We start from the raw sequence: 24,170 nt of genomic DNA, 5'->3' as shown, positions 1-24,170 counted from the left end.
TGCTGATATTGGGATGATCTGCACATCTTACTTTCATGGCTTGCAGCACAGGGCACTCGATATTCTTGTGTGGATTTTCACTCGATAATTCACCAAAAAATATGTAGAAAATCAATGAATGGGGTGGCCGTGTCAATTCCACTCTTGTAGCATCAAAATATGCAATCTTTGTGTGGCTCCCTCGAGTCTCGCATGAGAATAACAAATAGGAGTGGAATTGTATTTGACCCTCTGCATTACTAAATTTAGTATTAATTAAAAAATAATTTAAAAAACAGCAACAGGAAAGTCGATGCTAGGCTGTTATCACATTCCTAGGTATGGGACCTGAAGATAAAAAGAGAAGGCACGCTGGGCCATAGGGTCGTGCAAAACTGTAAAAGGCCGGGGTGCCGGTTCAACCGATCCTCTGAGCTTCACCGAATTAAAAGTTAAAACCCCCCAGTCAAGGAAGGAAGGCGGCATTCACTCCAATCATCTTATCCTATGTAATCTCAATGCAACAAGTCCTCAAAACACACTAAAAAAAGGAAATGCTCCGAATTTATTTGTTCCTTTACGTGTGTGAATTTGTTTTTTGAATTCTAAACTCCTATTTACCGTCCCCTCTACTTTGCGTGAAGAGTTTTTTTTCTAAATTATTTATTTGAAAGTGCAGTAGTTTCTTGTTTGGAAGCTCGGTAATTTACCGTCTAAAACCTTCCCCTTCCAGCCCACATATACGCATAATAAATTACAAAAAACAAGGGAAGTACACCATTTTTATAAAGAAAGAAAGACATGCCTGAATATTGTATTTCAATTTGGTACGTTGCTTGACTATGGTAATACCTAACTAGAAACGGGACAAAACCTTTGAGGCATTGGTTCAGTCTACCCAGTGATTTATTAATTATAATCCTCTTGTTGTTGAATTTAAGAGAAAACTGAAAACAAAAAATATTTCTTTCTAAATCCGTCAATCCAGTGCATATCACTTGTTTTGCGACTTGTTGAAATATTTAATCTTGATATAATAAAAAATATTTTAAATATACCTTGACCCTTTTTATTATATATATATAAATATAAATATATATAAAAGACAAGGCAACAAGCTGGCTCCTTTCCCTAAAGCCCTCTAGAATGCTGCTCCAGTGTGGAGCAATAAACAAATGATAGCCACATTGACAAGATCGTCGGGACTAAAATATGTTTTCAACTTTTTGGCCTTTTTAATTCCAGCTGGATCTGATTATCCTTTAATTACTATACTTAAAAAACCCATGATTTGTTTTTTTAATATGGTTACAAAGTGGCTTTGGATGAGTTGTCTTAACTCTTAACCCACTATCATATTATATATTTGTTTTAGTTGTCTCTGACCATATAATATAGCAAAGTAATTAAGCCCCGCCAATTAGAATATTAAGATATACTAAACTAATCAAGATCAAGCTATGCCCTCACGCAAATTAAAAAGAACTAAAATCGCCTGGTAAAGTAATATATCTCTAGATCTATTATCATTATTCGCTTAAATAGTATAATGACACTTTTGCATCTCCACTCAAAAACACTTTAAACAAGTTTATAAAGGCATTGATTATTTTTAGGCTATTTATTTATCATTATCAAATAAAACAAAAACAAATAAGTATTTTTTTAATTTTAAAGAGATTAAACTTGATATTTTTTTATTTCCACAATGCTTTTTCGGCTATTATAATTGAAGTGAAGAGACGCTTTGTATTTACACAAATATACAAATAATAAACAATTAAAATGAATATTGAAATTACAAAATAACTTTTATATAAAAAAAATTAACCTCACAATCATATGACATTTTTAGCTTTTCACAATAATTCTTTTGTGATTGCAGAATCGTTTTAAAAGCTATTTCATATTTTTCTAGAAAAAAATGGATGTGTTTGAAATCTCTATGTTGATTTGGGAGCATGTATAGCACCTCTTAGGATCAAAAAATTCATTTTCGTTATGTGATGGGAAGCATTGCCATGTTCTTTTCTTATTGATGTTGCACAAGTCTCTTTAATTGGTCTAGTTTGGTGTTAATGAACATTTTCCCTCCTTTTCTCCTTCGTTTCCTAAAAAATTACAACTTGATCATTTTGATTATTAGTATCTTAATTTCAGTCTTTATTTTCTTATTTATAATTTTTTCATCTTGGCACTTATGTGGAAGTTTTATTTATTTTTAATTTCATTATTTAATTCTAATTCATCAAATATTATATTCTTCAATGTGGGCTATAGTCTTTAGATTTTTAGTTTTTATTCTTATCCCTTTTGTAAAAGTTTTAACGATGTTCGATCTCATTGTTCAATTTAAATTGACAGTACTATGTTTTCTTATTTGATTTTTATTATTTTTAATTTTAATATTTTTAGTATTTTTATAAAATTTATTATTGTTTTTAATTTCATCATTTGATCATAACACCATTTTAATTTTCATGTCAATCTTGATCCTCATTGTTTTTGTTCATTTACTAATTTAATTTAGTTTTTAATTTCATAGTTCAATTAAATATGTGTGTGTGTATCTTTTATATTTTAATTTTTATCTTTATTTTTTAATTGATATTTTTTAAAAAAATTATATAATTATTTTTAAAATTTTATCATTTAATATTTAATTAATTAAAAATTAAACTTTATAATTTTTTTATACTAGATACTTCAAATTCGATGATCTGGATCACAATTTTTTGAAAAAACTTTTTATTTTTTTATTGAGTTACTAAATTTTATAATTCAAGCTGCTAATTTGATGAGATGTTTTGAGCCAGCTTATATTTTATTATTAAGGTTATATATTTGTTATAATTAATTTTTTATATATTTTTGTATTATTTTAATATCTGAATATTATTTTTTACAAACAACAACAATCTATCCCACTACAAATTGCATCACCAAAACTAGTGTGCGTGTGTGTGCGTGTATATCCAATCACATGTGAGCATAATAAACCCGCAAACCAATAATAAAAAGCTGATTAGGATTCGCTCAAACTTGTTTAATCAAGACATTGTTAGCAAGTGGAAGAGTGGGATGGATTCTTTTGTTTATTGAGTTTAATACACAGAATACTCATGCCTGGCTGTTGGAAAAAGAAGCTTTTAATGCTTTTATTATTGTCATTACAAATAAGAATTTTAAAACTCCTACCATGCATATCCAATACAATATAATTTATACACGGAAGAATAATATAAATTATATTTTAAATTTTATTTAATAATTTAATACACAGAATACTCATGCCTGGCTGTTGGAAAAAGAAGCTTTTAATGCTTTTATTATTGTCATTACAAATAAGAATTTTAAAACTCCTACCATGCATATCCAATATAATTTATACACGGAAGAATAATATAAATTATATTTTAAATTTTATTTAATAATTTAAAATTTAAAATTAAAATAATTTTTTGATATAATACTAAAATATCAATGATTGTATAATAACAAATTTAAATTTTACTACTTTTATTACATCTTTTAATTAAAATTAATTGAAAACACTAAATAATATAAATTTATAATTCAAAATACTTTTATATAAAAAAATAATATAAAACATATCTTAAAAATTTATACAAAAACTTTAATTTTTTGAATTGAAATAATTCATTAACACGCGTGCATATATATATATATATAATGAATAATTTATTAATATATATATTTTTTTAAATTAACATGGATGTGCGAGTCAGTTTGCGTGCACCACATAAATAATTTTGCGTATACCACAAATAATTTATTAGTATATTTGATAGTATGTAATGGGTGCATTTGTTTTTCCAAAGTGGAAAAAAAAAAAAAACAATGGAAGCTTGCTTTGATTTGAATCATTCTTGCATAGAGAATAATGCCTCCATTGTCTTTTTTTTATAGGGCAAAATACTAGAAAGCATGTGTATCTAGCGTTGAATGTTGGATTTATACTCGAAGCAAAGGACATTGAACCGGAACTAACCATCTGAAATATTCTCTTCACAATGCTGGTCAAGTGCTTTTCTTGACGCGCATGAAGGATACGCGTGTAACTCGATCACGACTTGTTTTTAGGTGACCATGTTTTTGTTTTATTCCTTTTTTTTTTTTGCAAAATAAAATATTATCTTATATATATATATATATATAAGGATTGCATGAGGTTCTTTTTCCTACTATTCTGAATTTTTTTTTAATGTAATTTGAACACAGGAATTTACATAAATTTTATGAAAACAAAACAAAGAAATAGAGGTTTAAAATTATTAATTAGATTTTAAAAGTAAAACAATTAAAGATGCAGCAGTTATTTTTTATTTATTCAAAAGGGTATTTTAGAAAGCACATGATACATTGAACATAAACAAATAAATCAAAATATGAACCCGCTACAATGCACTCTCGATAAAAAATTTAAAAATGAATTTATTGATTTTTTTAAAAATTAATTCTCATAATTAATTCGAGAATTGAACTTCAATGATCAAAAGGAAAAAAAAACGCTTCTTGACCATTAAATCAACTTTTGAATTCAATTGAATTTAATAGGTTGAAGTGTCGAAGAAGCATCTCGTGGACCATTTTATATCACATCCACCATGGTAACCTTGCCCGTTGGCCCTTCCATGCCACAAAGATAACCTCGAATGGCCTACGCATTGTCCTCTTATTCTCGAGCTAGCCATCGAAAAAACTCGTTAACCCATGGGCCTCCTCAGTGGTCGAGTGACGGCACATGAACTGGTAAATAGTTTTAAACGTTCCATCACCCCTCCACTAGTCTAAAAAATTTGAAAAGGGTCTTTCAGTTGAAGAATCGAACTTTTTCTCGAGTTGAAGTTGGAGCTGTAGTTCAACTATGAAAATTTTGCTTGCAAGTTAGGTTTGATATCATTCGAATAGAAAATTGGGGTCGGAATCAAGGCTCATGATTCCGAATCGATAGCATACTAATTTTGAAGTCTTGCTAGACTAGCTAACAAATCAATGGCCACACCTATCATTTGACTATGATGTTCTCGAATTAATTTAAAGCATGTCCTTGCTAGCTATATCACATGAAGCCAGCCAAATCCTCTCAAATAAATGTTATCAGCAATTACGATTACTGTATTCGAATTTCAATTAAAATATCCACATGTGGATCAACATGAAGATAATAAAAAATAAAATAAAATCCATGGGCGTTTAATACTGGTGTGGTTTTTTTGAGCAAACTACAAATACACCCTCCATCTTGAGAATACATTTCGACTTGGTCCCTTTTCTACTAACTTCACCAATATTACCCTCGAACGATCAAAATCTTGCTATTTTATTTACGTGCATTAAAGGACCCGACCTTCTCATTCGAACGTGTTCCGAGAAATAAAAGGGCATATGAATGTTACCTTTCTTCTTGTAACCCAACCGTGGAAAAAATAGTGCCGCTCAACATCCTTCTCGAGAAGAGAAGAGACTGCTGTGATTTTTAACAGAACGAGGGGGTGTTTTGGTAAGTTAACACAACTAACAAGAGCAGAAAAATATTTAGAAAATATCACAATTTATATAGTCACGATTATCATTTAGGGTACAATCATAGGATAGGCATGGGTGACACTGCCCGGTTTATAAGCTTAATTAATATTTGTGTTTGGTAAGCATTCTATTTTAAAATATTTTTTAATTAAAAATATATTTTTTATTTTTTTATGAAAGATAATTTAAAAAACATAACGGAGGACAATGATATAAATAAACACCGTAACATTTGGCTGGACTTGTTTATGCTGCGTTTTCTATTCTATTATCAGGAGTATTATAAAATATATATAAAAAAAAGAATAAAACATTCAAAAGTGGAGTTGTCGTGGCGATATCGAGATCCGAGGCCAGTCGGCTACCAGCAGTTCCAAGCGCGCAACCAGCACTCCTCTACTCTACCCATCCAGCTTTTCACTCGCTCGCCCCTCCCTGTCGTGATTGCGCCTTGGATCGTGCTCGCTTTTACACGTGGCTTTTCTCTATTAAAGATGAAAAACCTTCCCCCCTATCTACACCATCTCATACTCACAGGCATCACCACACTCGCCTTCTAAACCGCACACTTTTTTTCTTTTTGAAAAAGTTACACGGTTCACCCAATGGAGAGCGAGTATATTAATCGAAGAATAAAAAAGAATCTATACTCGCTTCAGGCATTAGGGACATTGCATCATGGAGCCGCATCAGGCCATTCTCCTCTTTCGAATGAGATGACGTCATCTATCTGCCATGTCATCCCTTTCAGTCGCCATGTCATCTCTTTCAGTTGGTATGTAGACCTCCTATCCCATATGTGGTCCCATCATGTACTTACGATAGAGTATGTGTTGCAATGCTTCATGGTACTTTTTAATTAAAAATAATATTTTTTAATTTTTTATACTAACAAATTAAAATTATAAAAAAATATTTTAAAAAAATCAGATAAAAGAATATCTTGAAAAGCAGATTACTAAACACGCGTAGTAACATTGAGTTGAATTATAATAATAATTAGGGATGATAATTTATGTCAAATATGTTAATTTGAATATATAATGTTTTAGATAATTTTTTTTTTATTGAATAACGTAGGGATACACACATATTTTCAATTTTAAGTAGAAACGCAAAAACACAGTATTCATTTAATATAATATTTATAATTTTATTATTTAACACACACACGCAACTAAAAAATATATATTATTCATGTATTTCATGTTAAATTATAAATAGTATTCATGAAATGAACACCAATATTTAATAAAATATCAATATCTAGTTTTTTATTAATAAATAAATAAATATGAATATAGTGGAAAGTGGAAACATGAGGATATGCAATGCTGCAAAAAAGAAAATGGACCGTCCGATTGGATCATACAGACGGCGGGGATATCGGGCTTCTTTCTGAAGCTCGACGAGGTTGACTGTGAGGTGCCAGGTCAGACTTGCTTTTCTTAAATGTTTTGTCAAAATTATGATTTGTCCACGTAGTATTCTTATCCAACGTCAGTTATGGCTTCAACCAACAGTCCGAACAATCTTATTCGTTGATTTACAATGCGGGTCCCGCTTCCAGTACTTTGGTAGTTAAGCGGGCCATGCTGATTGTGACCGGATGGAGCGGTTGTTTCGGGGACTCAAGCCCCACATTATTATTATATCCTCTTTTTATGGACTTTAATTTCAATTGTTTTTTAAATATATTTTCCACGAGTAACCGGCTGCAATCTATGTAGGGGAAAAGATATTTGCTTCCGGTTTCTCTGCACGAATCAACACTCGGCAAATGTGCAGATCAGGGATAGCAGCAAGTTAGCAACCCTTTACGAAAACTAATAGTCTTCACGTGCCTAAGGCGCGTGAGAGGATGCGGAATCGTGGACACAATGCAGAAAAGATAATCAAAAGATATAAAATGACACGTGGCCATTCATTAATTCATGCAGGGGCTGCTATATTCTATGAGGGACAAGGACACATCTGCCATGTTGGCTTCGGCCATCAGTAGCCGTCCGTTTAAAGCCAATCCAAAGGCAACGAATAACCAAATAAAGCAAGTGAGTAATCTCAGCCTTCCATCTTCGGAATGGAGTAGGTTAAATCTTGAGCGAATGGACACGATAACAAACACGGCATAAAAAAAGCAGATAAAGAGATGAGATTTTATAGAAGGCACAAAAAGAGCACACCATAACAACCAGGTGAAGGAAAAACAAAGAGAGAAGGTCAGCCAAAAACCGCTCAAGAGAAGAGAAACAGAGATAAGCTAGAGAAAGAGCGCACCATTTATCTGATGCGGTGCTCCTTGTTTGTTGTCTTCTAGATAACATTCCTTTGTGGAAATCAGATACTTCTTATTGTAGCCGGCGATTATGGTGGATAGAAACAGAGAAGGTAGAAGACCATCCAACATGGCAGCCTCTAACGGACTATCAAGGCGGCGACAGCAGAGAGCTACAAGAGATTCTCCTGGTATAAACTTAACAATTTCTCTAACAATATTTAACAGTATATATAACTGAACTAACAATATTTTTCACTTTTTTTATTTGCAGAGGAGGATGGACAAATAGAGTTACAAGAGACGGCGAGGCTGAGAGAGAGAGGAGGGGGTAAAAAGGAAAGAGATCGAGAATTATCGAGTAGGAATAAGCGTAGTAGAAGAGGAGGAGGAGGAGATAGGGTACCACAAGGAAGTAATAAGGAGGAAGGAGAAGAAACAACAGAAGAACGCATCGGTTACGAAGATGAGTATGAAATTGAAGATGGCGGAGTTTCTCGGTTGCGGCCGCCGCCAAGAGCTGTAAAACAAGTTGCTGGTTTTAGAGTGCCTGCAGATGAAATGATTGGTGTCTCTGTACCGAGAAAGGCTCGGTCAGGTAAAAATACTTGTAGATTGAGTAACTATGTTTTGATATGATTTTTTTTTGGGTCAATTAATAGTGATTTTTGGTTTTGCAGCTTCTGTGAAGAGGTCCCATGAGAGTCGGGTATCAGGAAATGGTGGATTTGGTAGTGAAGATAGGCGAGCTTCGACTTCACCGGCGGCGAGTAGGAGTTTTGAGGCTGCATCGCCTTCTTCATCGAATGTTTCAGTCAGAAAAAAGACGGTTTGTATATTTTTTTCGTTTTGCTTTGTTAATGTTTAATTTTTTATTTTATTTTTGGACTGCATTTGAAGGGTGGAGGTTTTTTTTTTATTTATTTATTTGCAGAAACCAAATGGACCCAAGACTCGGCCTCCAAAAGTGTCGAAATGTTCTTCTAGTTCAGTTCAGGAAGATATTGAAATTGAGATAGCAGAGGTTTTGTATGGTTTGAAGAAGCAATCACACGGGTCTAAGAAGGAGGAGAAGGCTGAAAATGATCTGCAGAAGCTTGATTCAACGGATGCTAACGACTCCAAGTCGTCTCCGAATTCAAACTTTGCTCAAACATCGATATTGAACCAAAATAATGCCGCTGCTTCTGATTCTTTACTTGTTTTGGGTGGGCATATTTATCTACCAGTCCAGATTGTGGAGATGGATATTTTATGATGTTTGTGTTTTAATTTCCATTTCCAATGAAATTTGCAGCATCGAAGACGCAGATAATGGATGCTGATTCAGTTGTGGTTCAAAATGGTTTAATTGCTTCTGCAGTTACGTATGAAAGGGAAGGGGATGCAAAAATGGAAACTTCAGCGACGAAATCGGGAAAAACATCGTTTTACGCAGAATCGTCTGAGGTTTCACATGATATGGGTGCTTCCAAACTTGCGTCTGGGTTAGAGTCACAGGAGGAAGCCATTAAACAACAGGATTCCAAACTGGCAATTGAAGAATCTGGGGTCTTAACTTGGGAAAATTCTGTATTACCAGAAGAGAAGTCGCCTGTGTGCAATAAAGTGGATGTTGATTTCCATGATTCCTTGTTGGAAAAATCGTTAGTGCCATGATTCTTTTTCCTCTTGTTTTTTTTTGTTTTCTTATGATTTCAGATATCTAGTTAGATGTCCCATTCTCTCATCTTTTTCCTTGCTCTATCTGGTGGGGTTTCTCAGGACTTCAACCGTGTCAAAGGTAGAGAACCAGAGAGAGGAGAAGTTCAAGATCGATCTGATGGTGAGGATCTATCTTGTCGCATTCCGGTTACATTTCCATTGTTATATTGCTGTTGAAATTTCTCAAGAGTGTAATGGCTTTCCAACAGGCTCCTCCTCCCATGGCGTCTTCTCCAGAACAGGACAGCTTTGTCGATTTGTCATTGGATCCTAAGCCTGCAGCCCAAGATGTGGCAATGGTAAGCATATACTTGTTAGCTAGTTCACCTCCCCTGTTTTAGTTTTAAGCTTGGATTAGACTGACATTTTGTGTAATTTTGTTTTACTTGGAACTCAATACTATTCATTTCTATGTTATGTTGCAGAAAATGGAAAATGTGGTTAAGAAAGAAGAATTGGCGGACAGTCTGGTGAAGAAGGAAGGAGTGATTGCTGAAGAGAAGATAAAGACAGTTGGAGAGAAGCGTGGATTAAAAATTGATTTTGAGAAGCCGCATCGCAATGTGCAGCAGAAACTGCTACCTAAAGCTACGGTTTCTAAAGTGGAGACTACTGGTAATTCAAAGCTTGAACTTCGGGTTCAGGGGGGTGACTATAAGAGCTGTCAAATAGATTTATTTTATTTTATTTTTTTGACCCAGAGAAATTATTGATGATTTCTTTATGTTCTTCCTCCTCTTTATCAGCGCAATCTGGTTCAGTGCCTTCGCCAATTGCTTTACCTGGGTGGCTGAGTAATCTTCCATCTCTGGGGTGCGATATCTAGGCCTTCAATTTCTTCTCAATCTTTGATTTAAATGTATCCTTTATGAGTGTATTTGATTTATCATTATAAAGTAACTCATGTTTATTTGCAGATACATGCCTTCCTTTCAGACGGTTGTGCCCATGGATGGTACTGCCGGATCATCCAAGGCATTACAGGTATCATACGCCAGTTCTTTTTTCCGAGGCCCAACCTTGATATATACATATATCTTGGATTTTCATCTTGAATTCGCTGTTGAATTTGCCATTGAATTATTGGAAAATGTGCAGCCTCCACAGTTTATCCCTCAACCTCGGCCAAAGAGATGTGCAACCCACCATTATATTGCTTGCAATGTTCGCTTATACCAGCAATTTATGAAGATGAACCATTTCTGGCCAGCAACAGCTGGCTCTGCTGCTCTGTGTGGAGCCAAGCCCAAGGATCTCAATGCAATGCCTTCCACGGAAAACATGATTAGTGGAAGCACTTTGCAAGGAAGCTTTCCATTTGTGAATCTAAATCCTGCCCAGGACAAAGTGCAGGCTGTGGAAAATATTCCAGTTTTTACTAGAAAAGATAGAGGCTCTGAGAGTTCTGCCTTGATAGATGCACAGAAGCAGCAGCTTTTGCCTCCTCAGCCTCCACAGCCAGCTCCAGCTGGTAATCTAATGGTATGGTCTTACCATGTGCAGTGTAGTTTAATTTTTGAGTTTACTATTTAGATCTTTGCTTAGTTTATTTTTAAATTGTAGCATGGCCCTGCTTTCATCTTCTCTCTCAATCAGCATCAAGTGTCCACAGCAACAATGACAAGTCAAACGGGGCCTTCTAAATCTGCTTCCTCAATCAACAATGCATCATTTCCTGGCAATGGGATAGCTGGACTAACAACAAACTCTTCAGCATTGCCAGCAATGGCTGCAGCTGTGAGCTTTAGTTACCCAAATTTGGCAGCCAACGATACTCCTTATTTGACAATTCTACCAAATAATGGCTATCCATTCTCCATCTCCACTCCTGTTGGAAACCAACCAACATTTAGAGGTGGAGCCCCTTCTCAAGCATTGCCTTTCTTTAACGGGTCTTTCTACCCATCTCAGATGCTACATCCATCCCAGCTTCAGCAGCAGCAACCTCAATCTCTAGTCCAACCAGGACATCAAAATGCAAGTAATTCAAGTGGCTCATCATCATCTCACAAGCAAACCCAAAGTCGGCAACCACGAGGGGCACCTGTTAGCACTGCTAATTTTTTGACCACGACAATGACACAGTCACAGCAGCCACTGAAGCAGCATGTGCAATCCCATCACTCTAGGAAGCTTGACACTGAGATGAGTGGGGAGAGCACCCCAATAATAGCTGATACCCGAGCTGGTCACTCAAAAAAAAGTGTTAATGGCCCTAATTTTATGGTTCCTGTTCGGCCAAACTTTGGTTTGATGGCATCTACAACTGTTGGTGGCAGTGGAAATCATGGTGATAAGCAGCAGCAGCAACATCAACTGTTGCAGGAAAAGAATTTAAAGGGTGGAGTAGAGCTTATCCCCTCTCAAGCATTTGCAATGTCATTTGCCTCTTTCAATGGGAGCAAGACAGCATCAAACCTTAATTTCTCAGCTATGACACAAAATCCTCCCATCTTACAAAGCTTCCCAGACATGACACGTCAGGGATACCAGGTTATAACAGCAGCTCAAGCCACACAAAAGAAGAATCACCAGCCATCCGAAGGGAAGTCTGGAGGTAGTTCGACCAATCCTGATGATGGAAAAAAAGCTCCTTTGGGAAAGTCAAGCAGGGGTAATGGGCAGACACTTGTTTTTGATAATTCAGCTCGAACTCTGAACTTTGTGTCATCTCCTTCCATTGGAAACTGGCCTTCTCAATCCATCACTGCAACCACAAGCATTCCAATGGCTGCCAATTCAAGCTCCACTTCTCAGCAACAACAGTTAGTTCAGCTTCAGAAGCATCATATTTTGCACCAACAGCTCCAGCAGCCTTTTGGTGCAGCGGACAGTAAAGCATCAACATCTAACAGCCTGCCTGTGCCTTCTATTGGTGCCATGTTTCCAAATAATGCTTCCATTTTTTCTCAAACTCAAGCTCTGGGCAATAGTTCTTCACAAAACCCCCAGTGGAAGAACCCATCCAGAATCCCTTCCTCGCAAGCACCTCTTACATCTCTCTCTGCAACCAACACCTCGGTCCATAAGAATGCTTCCCAGCAACAAGGAAGAGGACCACAAGGTCATAGCCAAATATCATTTGGGTCAAGTTCCAAGTCTGCTTTGCCACCACAAGGGCAGCAAATATCCTCTAGTTGCCAGTCTCCATCTAGTGGTGGCAACTCGAGAACAACTTCAATGAGTGCCAAGGCTAATTCATCAATTCCTGCTATACAATCACAGCAGAGTGACAACTCCTCAAGTGGGAATGCCCAGAAGTCCTCCCCGGTTTGTGGTAGGAATGTGCCTTCAATCTTAAGCGCATGCCCAAGCCACCTTTCTGAACTCAAATACTAGAGTCAGCAGTTCATCTATCAGATGTGTTCATCAAGGAGCAGTTACTCAGACTACCATCCGGTCTCAATTTCGGATGGTGCAAGGGTGATTGTGGCCAGTTCAAAAAGGTGCTGCAACTTGCTCTGCTTCTATCGATGCTGCCCACTCTTGTATTGTTGCTTTCTTGTTCAAATCAAAGCCGTGAGAGCTGGATTGCAGGACTAGAAGACAGTTGATTGTCTCCCTGAAGTTGGATGATACGGGGGCCTTGCATTAAATAGGGAGGCTTCTTGATGGGGGAACTGTCAATTGAAGATGTCTGCTGGCGAATGGATTATAAGAGGCGAGGAAGATTCGTTGCATGTGAGATTTTATGACAAGCGTGGAAGAACTGTTCTTATCTTGCGTGGGTGCCGGAGGTGCGCCGCCCACTTTGACTGTAGTTTGGCAAGGATGTGAATGAGATGACAGGATTATGAAAAGGAAAGATCGGCTCTGTCTCAGGCGTACAGTTTTTGAAGTTATTGTAGCCGGGACCCACCATATCTGAACATCACCTAGAGGCGGGCCTACCATATAGTCGCAACTGTGGTTGGCCGTGATATTAGTTGATAGGGTCTACTTTAATTTGATTTGTGTAATGTGATGCTGATGTGTCCATACGATGATGTTTAACATAGAATAGAACGCGATGTCCTCAAGGCTTGGTTAAACATTTTGAATCCATTTGTGCAACGTCTGGTGATGGACCAAGACTTGTCTGGGCAGAAGAGAACGGGTGTGGGTGCCGTGAAGATTTGAGGTCAGAAAAAGAGCGCAGAAGTTCTTGTGAAGAAAGGTCCAAGATATAGCATGGAGCTGGAAAGCAAACTGATCTTTTTAGCCTTTTGTATTAGCATTTTTTTGTGCACCACATTTAACCAAAAATTTGCAGCTTTGAAAATGCGTCCATTGACAACAGCTGTCCCATTGTTCTGCGTTGCACAAGCTTTTTTATCCGGCGTATCCCGGGGTAGAATGTGAATGCTGTGTGTGTTCTAAATAGATGATGCCTGCATGTGGAACCCCAATACAGTGAAAGCACATGCGACGGAGCAGCTCCAAAAAGAAAAGAAAAAAGAACATGATGCAGCATTGATAAGAATCACATCAGCATTGTTTGTTTAGGTAAATTGCATTATCATGACTCACAGGTCCATGGAATTTAATTTAATAAAGCGATGCTGCGAGGTCATCATGAACCACTCCAGTAAAAGTGGGTGCGGATATTATTAGTTCGCACTGTTTAAGGAGATCATATGGTCACTGGTAGGGAGGGTACATGGAAATGATTCGATGACAAACCTCTTGGCCTGGACCAGGTGACAGAGACCTGGATCGTTAAGGGCAGACATTCAATGATGCACTCAGGGTGGCAAGATCATCTCGACTCGAAAGTTCTTTCATTAAATAATCCTTATCAATAGTACAGGTTCAATAACAAAGATATATAAATCTGCCAAAACCTTCCATACAATTGGGTCATATCCCTGAAAGTTCTTAAGCAGCTCAGACCAGGATTATTCAAGATGTCGTCCACAGCAGTGTTCTACATATGATCAGTGATCTACTTGAAGGAGAGATGCAAACTTGCTTTCTATGTCTTCTTTGGCCTCTTTATCAAATGGATCCTCGCCAATATATAGATCTAAAATCGATCGGCAGAGGAGTTTACTCTGGATACTTCCCACCTCCTTCCCATCAACTGCAGAGATTAAATGCAAATGAAATAAAATATTTTCACATATTAAAAGGAAAGGACGGATAATATTACAAAATTATTTATACATTGATACCATATGATAGGGGTATATATATGCTGCACCAGACCAGTAAGGCATTGCATGGTTTATACATGTCGGCTTAAATCTTGAGGTTGATATTTACTGAGCTCATAGGCATGCTCTGGATAACTATAGTTAAATTTTTTTAATTTTGCTGTACTTATTTGACGGATCCTGCATAATAGCTCAACATGACTATCGTAGTCATTTTTATTTCCTGCTGCTACTTTGATATTTTTACATGTTCCAGCAATCCCCAGAAGTCTAGAGATTAATAACATCCACAGACATCATCAAATCTTTTATCAGAAGTTTATTGGTTGGGCCATGAACGAACTTCAAAACCTCATCAAAGTGGTCAGAGCGGAAGCAGACCTCCTGGCCTTAACAAAATCAATGACAAGAGCTGAGTTTAAAACCATGAAGGATAAGTTACAAGGGGTTTTTTTTTCGTCCTTAAAAAAAAGAAAAAGATAGGGACATCTCACTTGTTGTTCGAAGTACATGGCCTTGCTCCCTTGAAAGCTCTATCACAGAACCCCGTGGTATTTTATATTCATCCTTAAACTGAGAAGTGAACCTACACATAAAAATGGCTATAAGAGGACATGAGATGTACAAGAGTTCGTGACATCTTATAACCAATCAACCAAAACAGAATGAACAACTGGCTCTTAGGAAATCACAACTAGGCCTTCCAAAATTCATATATTATAACCATACTGTCAGAAAATCACTAGTTGGAAAAGAAATTTTTTTACCTCTGAAGCAATTGCTTGCTATTTGGTTCCCCAAAATTTTGCAGTCTGCTTCCTACAGACTCTTCAAAGGCACTTCTAACAGAGCGAATGCTTAGCTTACTATAGACTATCTGAAGTCTAACAGTCATGCCAATATCACCTCCCATTAAATCCTCTTTAAACTCCTTGCTTTCCTTGAGTTCTGAAACAGAGAGTTTTCCATATTTTTCACTCAGAACTTTCCTCACTTCATCAACATCCGCATAAACACCTGCCAATTGACATATTCCCATTAAATGAAGAACTGACCAGTTCTTTCATCCTTGAAGACACCCATTCAAAATTCACATCTTGCAAACACGCACTACTTTTCGTTGTCATAGTCATACATCGACAATATATAATCTCAGAATAACCTAAATACTGCATACACATTAATACAGTTCTAAATTCTTCCAAATACATGTAGTAATGGTATATTTCTAAGTTCGGTCAAATATATAGCCACATTTCTAAATTAAACTAAACTGTCTCAACCATGGATGAAACTAGTACAAAACTTGTCCCTGACAAATACTAAAGTGCCTCAAAACATTCACCTAAATCTACCCATAAAGTTATTACTACGTAGCAAGTGATTTCCTTTTTTGTTATTAGCAAAGATCAAACCACATTTTTACTTCTGAAACCAGTATAGTAACTTCAAAATTTTACGCTTAAACATGATTGTTCACTCATAAAACACACTATGTTCATTATCCCATAAATTAAATGCAAGGAAAAAATGCTTAGAATCTAAAATTCAGTAAATGTAATTACCGAAGGCGTAGACATCAATGTGCTTCAATCCCAAGATAATCTTTTTACGCAGCCCAATTCCCAAAAGTCTCCGAGACTCGAAAATAACCGAAGGAAACACTGCTCCGGTCTTCGTTTCCACAACTGAAGGTGAAGGGTCTGCTAGAGAGAGTGAAGCCCACGGTGCTAGCAGGTGATTGGAGAAGAGAAGATTCAGGGCGTTTTGGATGAATGGGTTATCTTGTTTTGGATTTTTGGAGTTGCGAGTGGCTGCTATGCCTGCAAATGCGGTAGCTCCGGCTGCCAGGGCACATGCCACGGTGGTTGTGGTGGCGGAGAAGGAGCGGGAAGTGATGGTACGGGAAATGCCGTTGGGGTGTTTCTTGGGCTGAGAAAACAAGAACGGGAAGCGCAGTGAAACCATTTTTTTTTTTTAAATTTTTTAATATCTTTTGTTTCTCTTTGAAATTATATTGAAACTTGGATTTACATATGCTTAGAGTGGCACGTGATCTGCACGTTTGATACAACCTGGTTTTGTTGGGTTGAACTTTGAAGAGAGAAAAGCCTAATAGTAATTTGGGCTGATCAATACATCTCCATTAGCAAATTCAACGGCCCAGGATGAAAAATAACGATCATAGATCGGAAGTTGAAGCTACGATGCCATTCAAATTTAGGCATATTTTGATGTTTTTCTTTTCGAGCTATTTGGAGAGGGATGATAATGGAGCAGAGTCATGTAATTTCTTCTATAAAGTCATTTTAACCTTTATATTCCTTTCTAGAAAGATTTTAATCTTTCATATTTAATTTTTTTGAATATTTATTTTAAGCGTAGATCCATCTAAAAAACAGCCCTTCATTTAAAGGTTATAAAGGTTATGTGGTTTTTTTCATTAAATAGAGTATTTTATATTTTATTTGACAAAGTTAGTCAAAGTAATCTTAGAATATATATATGAAAAAAAATCAAGGCACTTCTCCTACTAGTGGCGGAGCCACAATGAAGATTAAGGGGGCAATTACCCCCTTAATCTTTTTCTTTAAAAATATTTTTATATTAAAATTTTAACATAATAGCTTAATAACTTTAATTTTATTTATTAACTACTAATTAATCCAATTTTTTTTAATTAATGTTTCTGCTCCTCTTCCTTCTATAAAATTTATCTTCATGTCCTAAGCTATTAATTAGTTGAGTAAATAACTTTTTATGCTATATGCTTTATGTTGGAGGTGAGTTTCCTTCATTTTTTTATTTATTCTATTATTTAATTTTAGTTTTATTTTTTAATAATTAGTTATTAAAAATATTAGAGTTTATGATAATTTATGGATTTGTTAGATTAATATATGTATGGATCATATTATATGCATACAAGTATGAATTGAAATGAGTTTTGATGAATTAATATGTATTTTGTTATGAATTTTATATAAAAAATAATGATGATTAATTTATTAGTGATTAAAAATAAAGTATCGAACAACTCAAAAAATTAGGAACGTAATTAAAAAATTAAAAAAATATATTAATATTTGTATTTAATCCACTTGTATAAAATAATAAGTTAATAAAAAATTATTGTCAATAATTTTTCTAGTCCCCAGAAAATTTAGAAATGGATGAATGAAAGTTTAATTATATATATATTGAGAAAAAATATCTTTAATAAAATTAATTATAAAGTCATTATAAAAAAGTTTCAATATTTAAAAATTCAAAAAGAATAATTATAATGTAATTTTTTTATTTTAAAATTAATTTTGCTTCACATGAGTTAGTATATACATTGTAAATTGATTTCTCTATATATAACATATATTTATATAATATCAAATATTTATTAATAATTTATTTTTTTATTTAAAATTTTTTACCTCCATCAATATATCGGGTAATGAAAGAAAAAATCCCTCCATATAGAACTTCATACGGACAAACAATGGCGGACCTCCATGAAATCGTGTAAAATTGTCATCTCAGAATTCGGACAGGGCTATAACATGTGTAAACTGACAAACAAAACTGGAATCCTTGTCACACGAATCTTGGTTTGATTACAGTGTATGTATGTCTTTGTGGATGTAAAGCCCAGTGTAATTCAAATCACAGGTTCCCATGGCGATAAGTTGACATGCTCGGTGAAGTCTTTGAGGTGCCATGCATGATGTTTTCCAAAAGATTTTTTTTTTCCATTATCGTTTCTTATCACAAGGTAGGCTGCTGCTTAGATAATTACATCGCTTTTACCTACAGGCAGAGTATGTATATGTTACATATTTTGCATCATATCCTCTTCTTTTTGTCCCCCCTGAAATCGTAAGAGAAATCATTTCTAGATATAATCCTGAATTTTAAATGTTAATATCATATCATATATTTATGTTAAGATACAAACACACACGTCATTTGTGGAAAAATGATTATATAAAATAAACAATCATAATTCATTATTCTAAATTTGTAGGTTAAATATATATAATGTCCATTCATAAGAATATTTAATGCTTTACTTGTACAGACTCATATGCCCCACCCCTGAGGATGCATATTTTCTCAACAACTTTATTAGATATATTCTGTTGTTTCTAAAACAATCAAATTAATCTTTTTTATCCACCAGCAAAGTCGTAAAGTTATTATATATATATATATATATATAGAAAGAGTAAAGGAATCAAGATTCAAGATCATGCAACCAATCAGCAATCCAGCAGCAAAGGCCGCGGCTATATGAAATTTCAAATTTCTTCTTTCTTATCCACCAGCAAAGGCAGAATTATGACTGCGGGTCTCTGAACATTGGCCATTTTTGAGGTGATTAATGCTGGAAACCGAGGTAGAATTGCAGTAATCAAGATCATGCATCCAATCCGCAACCCAGCATGCATCAACTTGCATACTGCACCGCATGCACCTGGGAAAGGTTTGTTTCAAACTTGTTCCTTCCGAGGAACCCTCTTCAAATACTTTTTATTCCGTACAGGGTTGATCTAAGAAACACATAAATAGCATTATCTTGGGAGTGATCACATTTTGAATTTTCAACATTGCCTGTCGAATTGCCCATTCTTGTCAGTGGCTAGCTAGAGACATTACCATTAACTAATTATAAATTTCCAGCTACGTGGGAAATTAAAAGATAAAAAAACCACCTCACTGGTTTAAACTATGGTGCATATATTATATAGTCCAGTCCCTATATATACAGAAGTATACATAGATACGTAGATACATACATATGTATGTGTGTATATAATATACAAAAGTATACATAGATATATACATACATGTGAGTGTGTGTGTGTAGACAGCGTAGACATAAGAGTGTGTTTGGTCGGCTCCATGGAGGAATAATTGGACCGAGGAAACAGCATCTCAGACTAGCAAGTCATTGTTTAACGTCATCATACTGCTTTGGACTCCCTGCTTAAGTTTTGAGGAAAAGAAGAAAGTGATAATTAATTATGCACTACTGCCGGTAATTAACATTGGTCAATTTATATTGTCCAATCCTCAAAAAGGTTAACCAAGTAAAATGTCATTTCATAGGAGTGTGCAGTCATGTATGCCCCTCGAAACCTGAATTTAATAAGGTTTAGAAAAGGCAGACGATAGCTTTCAAAAGTCTGCACCATTCTCCTAGTTAATAAAGTTGGTTTAATTGTGATAAAAAATTAATCACTTCATCATCATGGGCCATAAGAGATTAATAATAACTAAATGCGTGCATAAATAAAATCAACTGTCCATGTCCATTGCGCGCGCGCGCATGAGCTAGCATGTAAGATTCTGGCACTTTCCTGCAAGCATACACTGTGGTAAAAAAAAGGCATCTTGATAAAGTAAACTACAGAATAGGGTTTGGTTTGATTACTGTTTAGAGTAAGAAAGCCAGTGGCGGGTGGGATAAAGAGAGTTCAGTTCACCTTTCAATTCAGCTTTCAAGAATATAAACATTAATTCAAAATTATTTTAGAAATATATTTATTTTACGCCATTATTTCTAGTTTTTTTAACTAAATATTTCTATATATGTATATATACACACATCCACACGCAAGCATCGTCATTATTTTTTCCATGTGGGTGAGTATAATTGTTGGCTTTAAATGAACTCTTCAAAGCGATGTTTTGTTTAAACACACAGATATTTGTATAAAAATGCCGTAATTAAGAGGGCATTTTTGTGGTAAGGGAGCACCGATAAGCACATATATTAGTCATAAAATGATGGACAGAAAGAATCAAACTTGATAAAACTGCCAGATTCCACATCAGAAACAAACACTCAGAATACTATATATGGTGGGATTGAATTATCATAAAAGGTTTGTGAGACGACTGCTTTTGTTGGTTTATTAGGTGTCCTAAGGAAAAGGATAATTATGTATGCAATAATTATTCTGTTGGAGGGCGTGCTGGTTAGTGGCTGAGTTTGATGTTTCTTGCCGTTCATGGGCTTTTCTTTCGGTTGTTGTTGATCGATTGAAAATTCACTATTATTTTTTGGGTTTTATTTAATAATCTTTGATTTGATGTTATAGACAGGACTAGATAATTGTATGTTCTATGTTGTGTGTTAGGTAAATAAAAATTGATGTAAATATATATTTAAAAATTGTTAATATTTTTTATGATAAAATAAATTTAAATTATATGAAGATTTACTTGATATGACATGATCGATTTAACAAGTTTAAAAACAACTTAAATAATTAATAAAAATATAATTTGATTCAAAATAAATATTTAAGATGATATTTTTTTATAAATATTGGAAAGATAACATATTTGATCGATTTGGATCAATCTACCAATTTGAATATTAAGTTATGAGACTATGATAACATCATAGAATTCAAGTCAAAACAAATTATAAAGTCTAATTTTTCACAAATGATATCGACTTTGTTTATACATTACCATATAGTTTGATAATTTAAAATAACTTGGGTTAGGCATATTTATAAGAACTTGAGTCAGATATAGATTATAAATTATTATTACTATAATTTTTGATAATTTTTTTAAAAATATTATTACCATTGAAAAAACCCATAGATTTGATTTGAATGATAAAATTATTATTATTATTATTATTATCTGGCAGAGGCGCCAAACCCAAGTAAATTGGGTCTGATTAGGTGTGCAGTGCTCTGGATCCAAATTATATGGGTCTGATAAAAGCATAAACCCAAGTTACTTGGGACCCCTTTGAGTCTTGCATTGCCGTCAAACCCAAGTTGGTTTGGTCTGTATTGGTTGTCAAACCCAAATGGCTTAAAACATTCTTTATACTCTTAATATTTTTTTTATATTTTTTTAAAATTATATTGATTTGCTGCGGAGCGTGGGCCAATACATTGGTATGTTCACTAATTAATGCTAGAATTTTTATTACAATAGCTAATTTAGCCCAACTATTAAATGATAAAATAAAAAAAGTCAATAAAAGCCCAACTTAAAAGAAAAAAATTGAAAGAAAAAAATTAAATGACAAAAAAAACCCTAGCATGTAAGTGTGAGTGGCCCAACATGCTTTGGTTAGCTATGTTCTTTTTGTTATTTTAAGAGGCAAATAACATGTCAAAATCTGAGCTGAAAATATATTTTATGGAATTTAGTGTTATAAATAACTTTCTCTCTCTTTAATCAAAATCCAACAAGTCTTTCTCTCTCCTCTTTCAAATTCAGGACCGCAAAGTGAAAAAACAAGTCTTGGAGCAAAAATGAATTTTAAAAATCTAAATAGACTAAAAATATAGTTGAAGAATCAAAGTTAACATTTTGCAATAATTTTGAAAGTGCCATCTGGTTTCACCATGGTTTTTTACTTTGATTCTTTATTTTTTAATTTAACCTATCTTTAACAAATGGCATTGGAATTTATGTTATGTTAACTGACATGATCAAAAGATTGATATCTTCTTTCAAGTGCAAGAGTGTCGAAGTAATAAATAACTCGACAAGACAGAGGTCGAACCACATGGAGGTTAATTGTATAAATTATATATAACAATAATACAACAATAACAACAACAACAACAATAACAACAACAATAATAATAACAGTAGTAGTAGTAGCAGTAGTAGTATTACTACTAGTAGTAATAATAATAATAATAATAATAATAATAAAGAAGTTGATGAGAACTTTGAGATGAAAGATTAATGTAAGGATTAAATAATAATAACAACTAATGTCATGGTTAGATGATCGACTAATGGTATGTTAAACAAGTATAGTATAAAGTTTTATTATTCAATTGAAAACCATACACAAAGAAGGTTCCATTCAGATTATAAATTGTTAACATAATTACATTAGTTATCTTATTTAAATAATGCTAATATTTATAAATGTTGTCAGACATTAATAATTATAACTTATGTTAACAACAAATCAAGTTTCTTTATAGTTCAGGTGTTGGTTATACATATAGTATGAGCTATGAAAGTACCAAGTATTTGTTGTCCCAAGTGTTATACAATATAAATCTAGCTTAACCACTTAACAAGTAAAGTATTAAAAGTGAACAAGATAACAAATACAAAACATGTTAGTATCAAACATCAAGGTCCATGTTGAGTTTATATTATACTTATTCTTACGCCATTAGTGTAACATTTTCACCTTGACATAATAAACTTAACAAAATATAATGAAAGAAAGAAAAATAAATAAACAAAATAAGAACATAAATGAGATAAAAGTTAACTAAGTAAAGAAAAGGAAATGAAAGGCATAAACTTGATATTAATGAAAGGAAAATATAAGTATTATAAAAATACAAAGAGAAAAAGTAAGAATATGATCTTGATCTGAAAACTAAGATACCTAAATGCATGGCAAATGCCTCATTTTTATAGGCCAAAATTAGAAACTATTGATTTGATGAGTAATTGATGAGTGGGTGGCCAATTCTTGACTTGGTGACAATCCTTGTCTTTTTTTTGTTTGCCCAAAATGTCATTGATAATGTCAGAATTGGAACCACTCAAAAACATGAAAGTTTTAGGAAATTATCTCAGCTTTTCAGAAAAAAATTGAGGTTATTGGAACTTCTAAAACTTCAGATATGGGCTAAACACTAAACAGTGCTTGAGTTATAGAATAGATTCAGACTTTTTTATTATTGCTACAATTTAGATTTGAAAATGACCTTTTTAAATCTTGGAATCCTATGAAAGTTATAGGCATGTGTCTTACCTTTTCATTCATATAAAGTAGACTTAAATCCGAGATGTACAACTCCAGATATGATTCAATTACTGAACAATGTTTCGATTTGGACTACACCAGCATCTCTTTTCTAAGTTTGGCTATCTCTTTGACCTTTCAATTTTAATTTTTAAACTCATCAATCTATTCTTTCATTTATGTGATAGGCCTGCATTTAAAATGAACATTTACCACAAATTAAAAGTATCTTATATTATTAGATATGTTATTATAAAACATGTTTTATGTAAAGAGTTATTGATACTTCAAGTACAAAACAATAATATAAAACCTTGATAAAAATATATTTTTAAGTACTAATTATTAACCAAGAAAAACTGAAGGACTTTATGCTATATATATGATCATGCTACCTTTTTAGTTGGGGTCTAAAATAGGAAAATAAAAAGAAAAGGCTATTCCTAATAAGGGAATATACAATTGAGTGATATGGATATCTTGTGAATTTGTTTCCTTTTTTATTCAGATTATGTGAATTTGATGGCAATAGGATCTCCTAGAGATGTTGAATGTTTATCTACACTGTATAGAAATGTAGTTTTGGGAGGATAGACCCAGCGTGAAAAATCCTATCAAAAGAATACAGAGAGAATCCATTATTGTTATTTTATTTTCTTGATGGGTATATAAAAGCTTAGTCAACGTTGTGAACCCCATAAGAGGGCCATAGAGATATGATCAGTAACACCGCCACGATCTCTTATTTCATATGTATGTAAACATTTCTTCC

General features: G+C 34.1%; 2 protein-coding genes across 2 annotated transcripts; one reads left to right on the top strand and one right to left on the bottom strand.

Annotated features, from left to right (window-relative positions):
* The first annotated feature begins 7,650 nt into the window (after window positions 1-7,650).
* LOC105126850 (protein TIME FOR COFFEE-like) lies at window positions 7,651-13,786 on the top strand. The gene is made up of 12 exons (XM_011027863.1): window positions 7,651-7,995; window positions 8,079-8,402; window positions 8,485-8,633; window positions 8,739-9,012; window positions 9,102-9,450; window positions 9,569-9,629; window positions 9,718-9,807; window positions 9,934-10,123; window positions 10,255-10,321; window positions 10,426-10,492; window positions 10,607-10,990; window positions 11,072-13,786. Exons 1-12 carry the CDS (start codon window positions 7,896-7,898, stop codon window positions 12,845-12,847), a joined length of 3,831 nt encoding a protein of 1,276 aa, XP_011026165.1. The 5' UTR covers window positions 7,651-7,895; the 3' UTR covers window positions 12,848-13,786.
* Window positions 13,787-14,249: 463 nt separating this feature from the next.
* On the bottom strand, window positions 14,250-16,645 carry FAP1 (Chalcone-flavanone isomerase family protein). Its single transcript, XM_011027859.1, has 4 exons — window positions 16,209-16,645; window positions 15,411-15,660; window positions 15,138-15,229; window positions 14,250-14,570 (listed from the first exon to the last, which is right to left on the bottom strand). The coding sequence occupies exons 1-4, from the start codon at window positions 16,609-16,611 to the stop codon at window positions 14,425-14,427; spliced, it is 891 nt and encodes a 296-aa protein (XP_011026161.1). The 5' UTR covers window positions 16,612-16,645; the 3' UTR covers window positions 14,250-14,424.
* Between the last annotated feature and the right edge of the window lie 7,525 nt (window positions 16,646-24,170).

Source organism: Populus euphratica, unplaced genomic scaffold, assembly GCF_000495115.2.
Source record: "Populus euphratica unplaced genomic scaffold, PopEup_1.0 scaffold30.1, whole genome shotgun sequence".
Lineage (NCBI taxonomy): Eukaryota > Viridiplantae > Streptophyta > Magnoliopsida > Malpighiales > Salicaceae > Populus > Populus euphratica.
The sequence above is the reverse complement of the archived record's forward strand: the minus strand, read 5'-3'. Positions and strand labels throughout refer to the sequence as shown.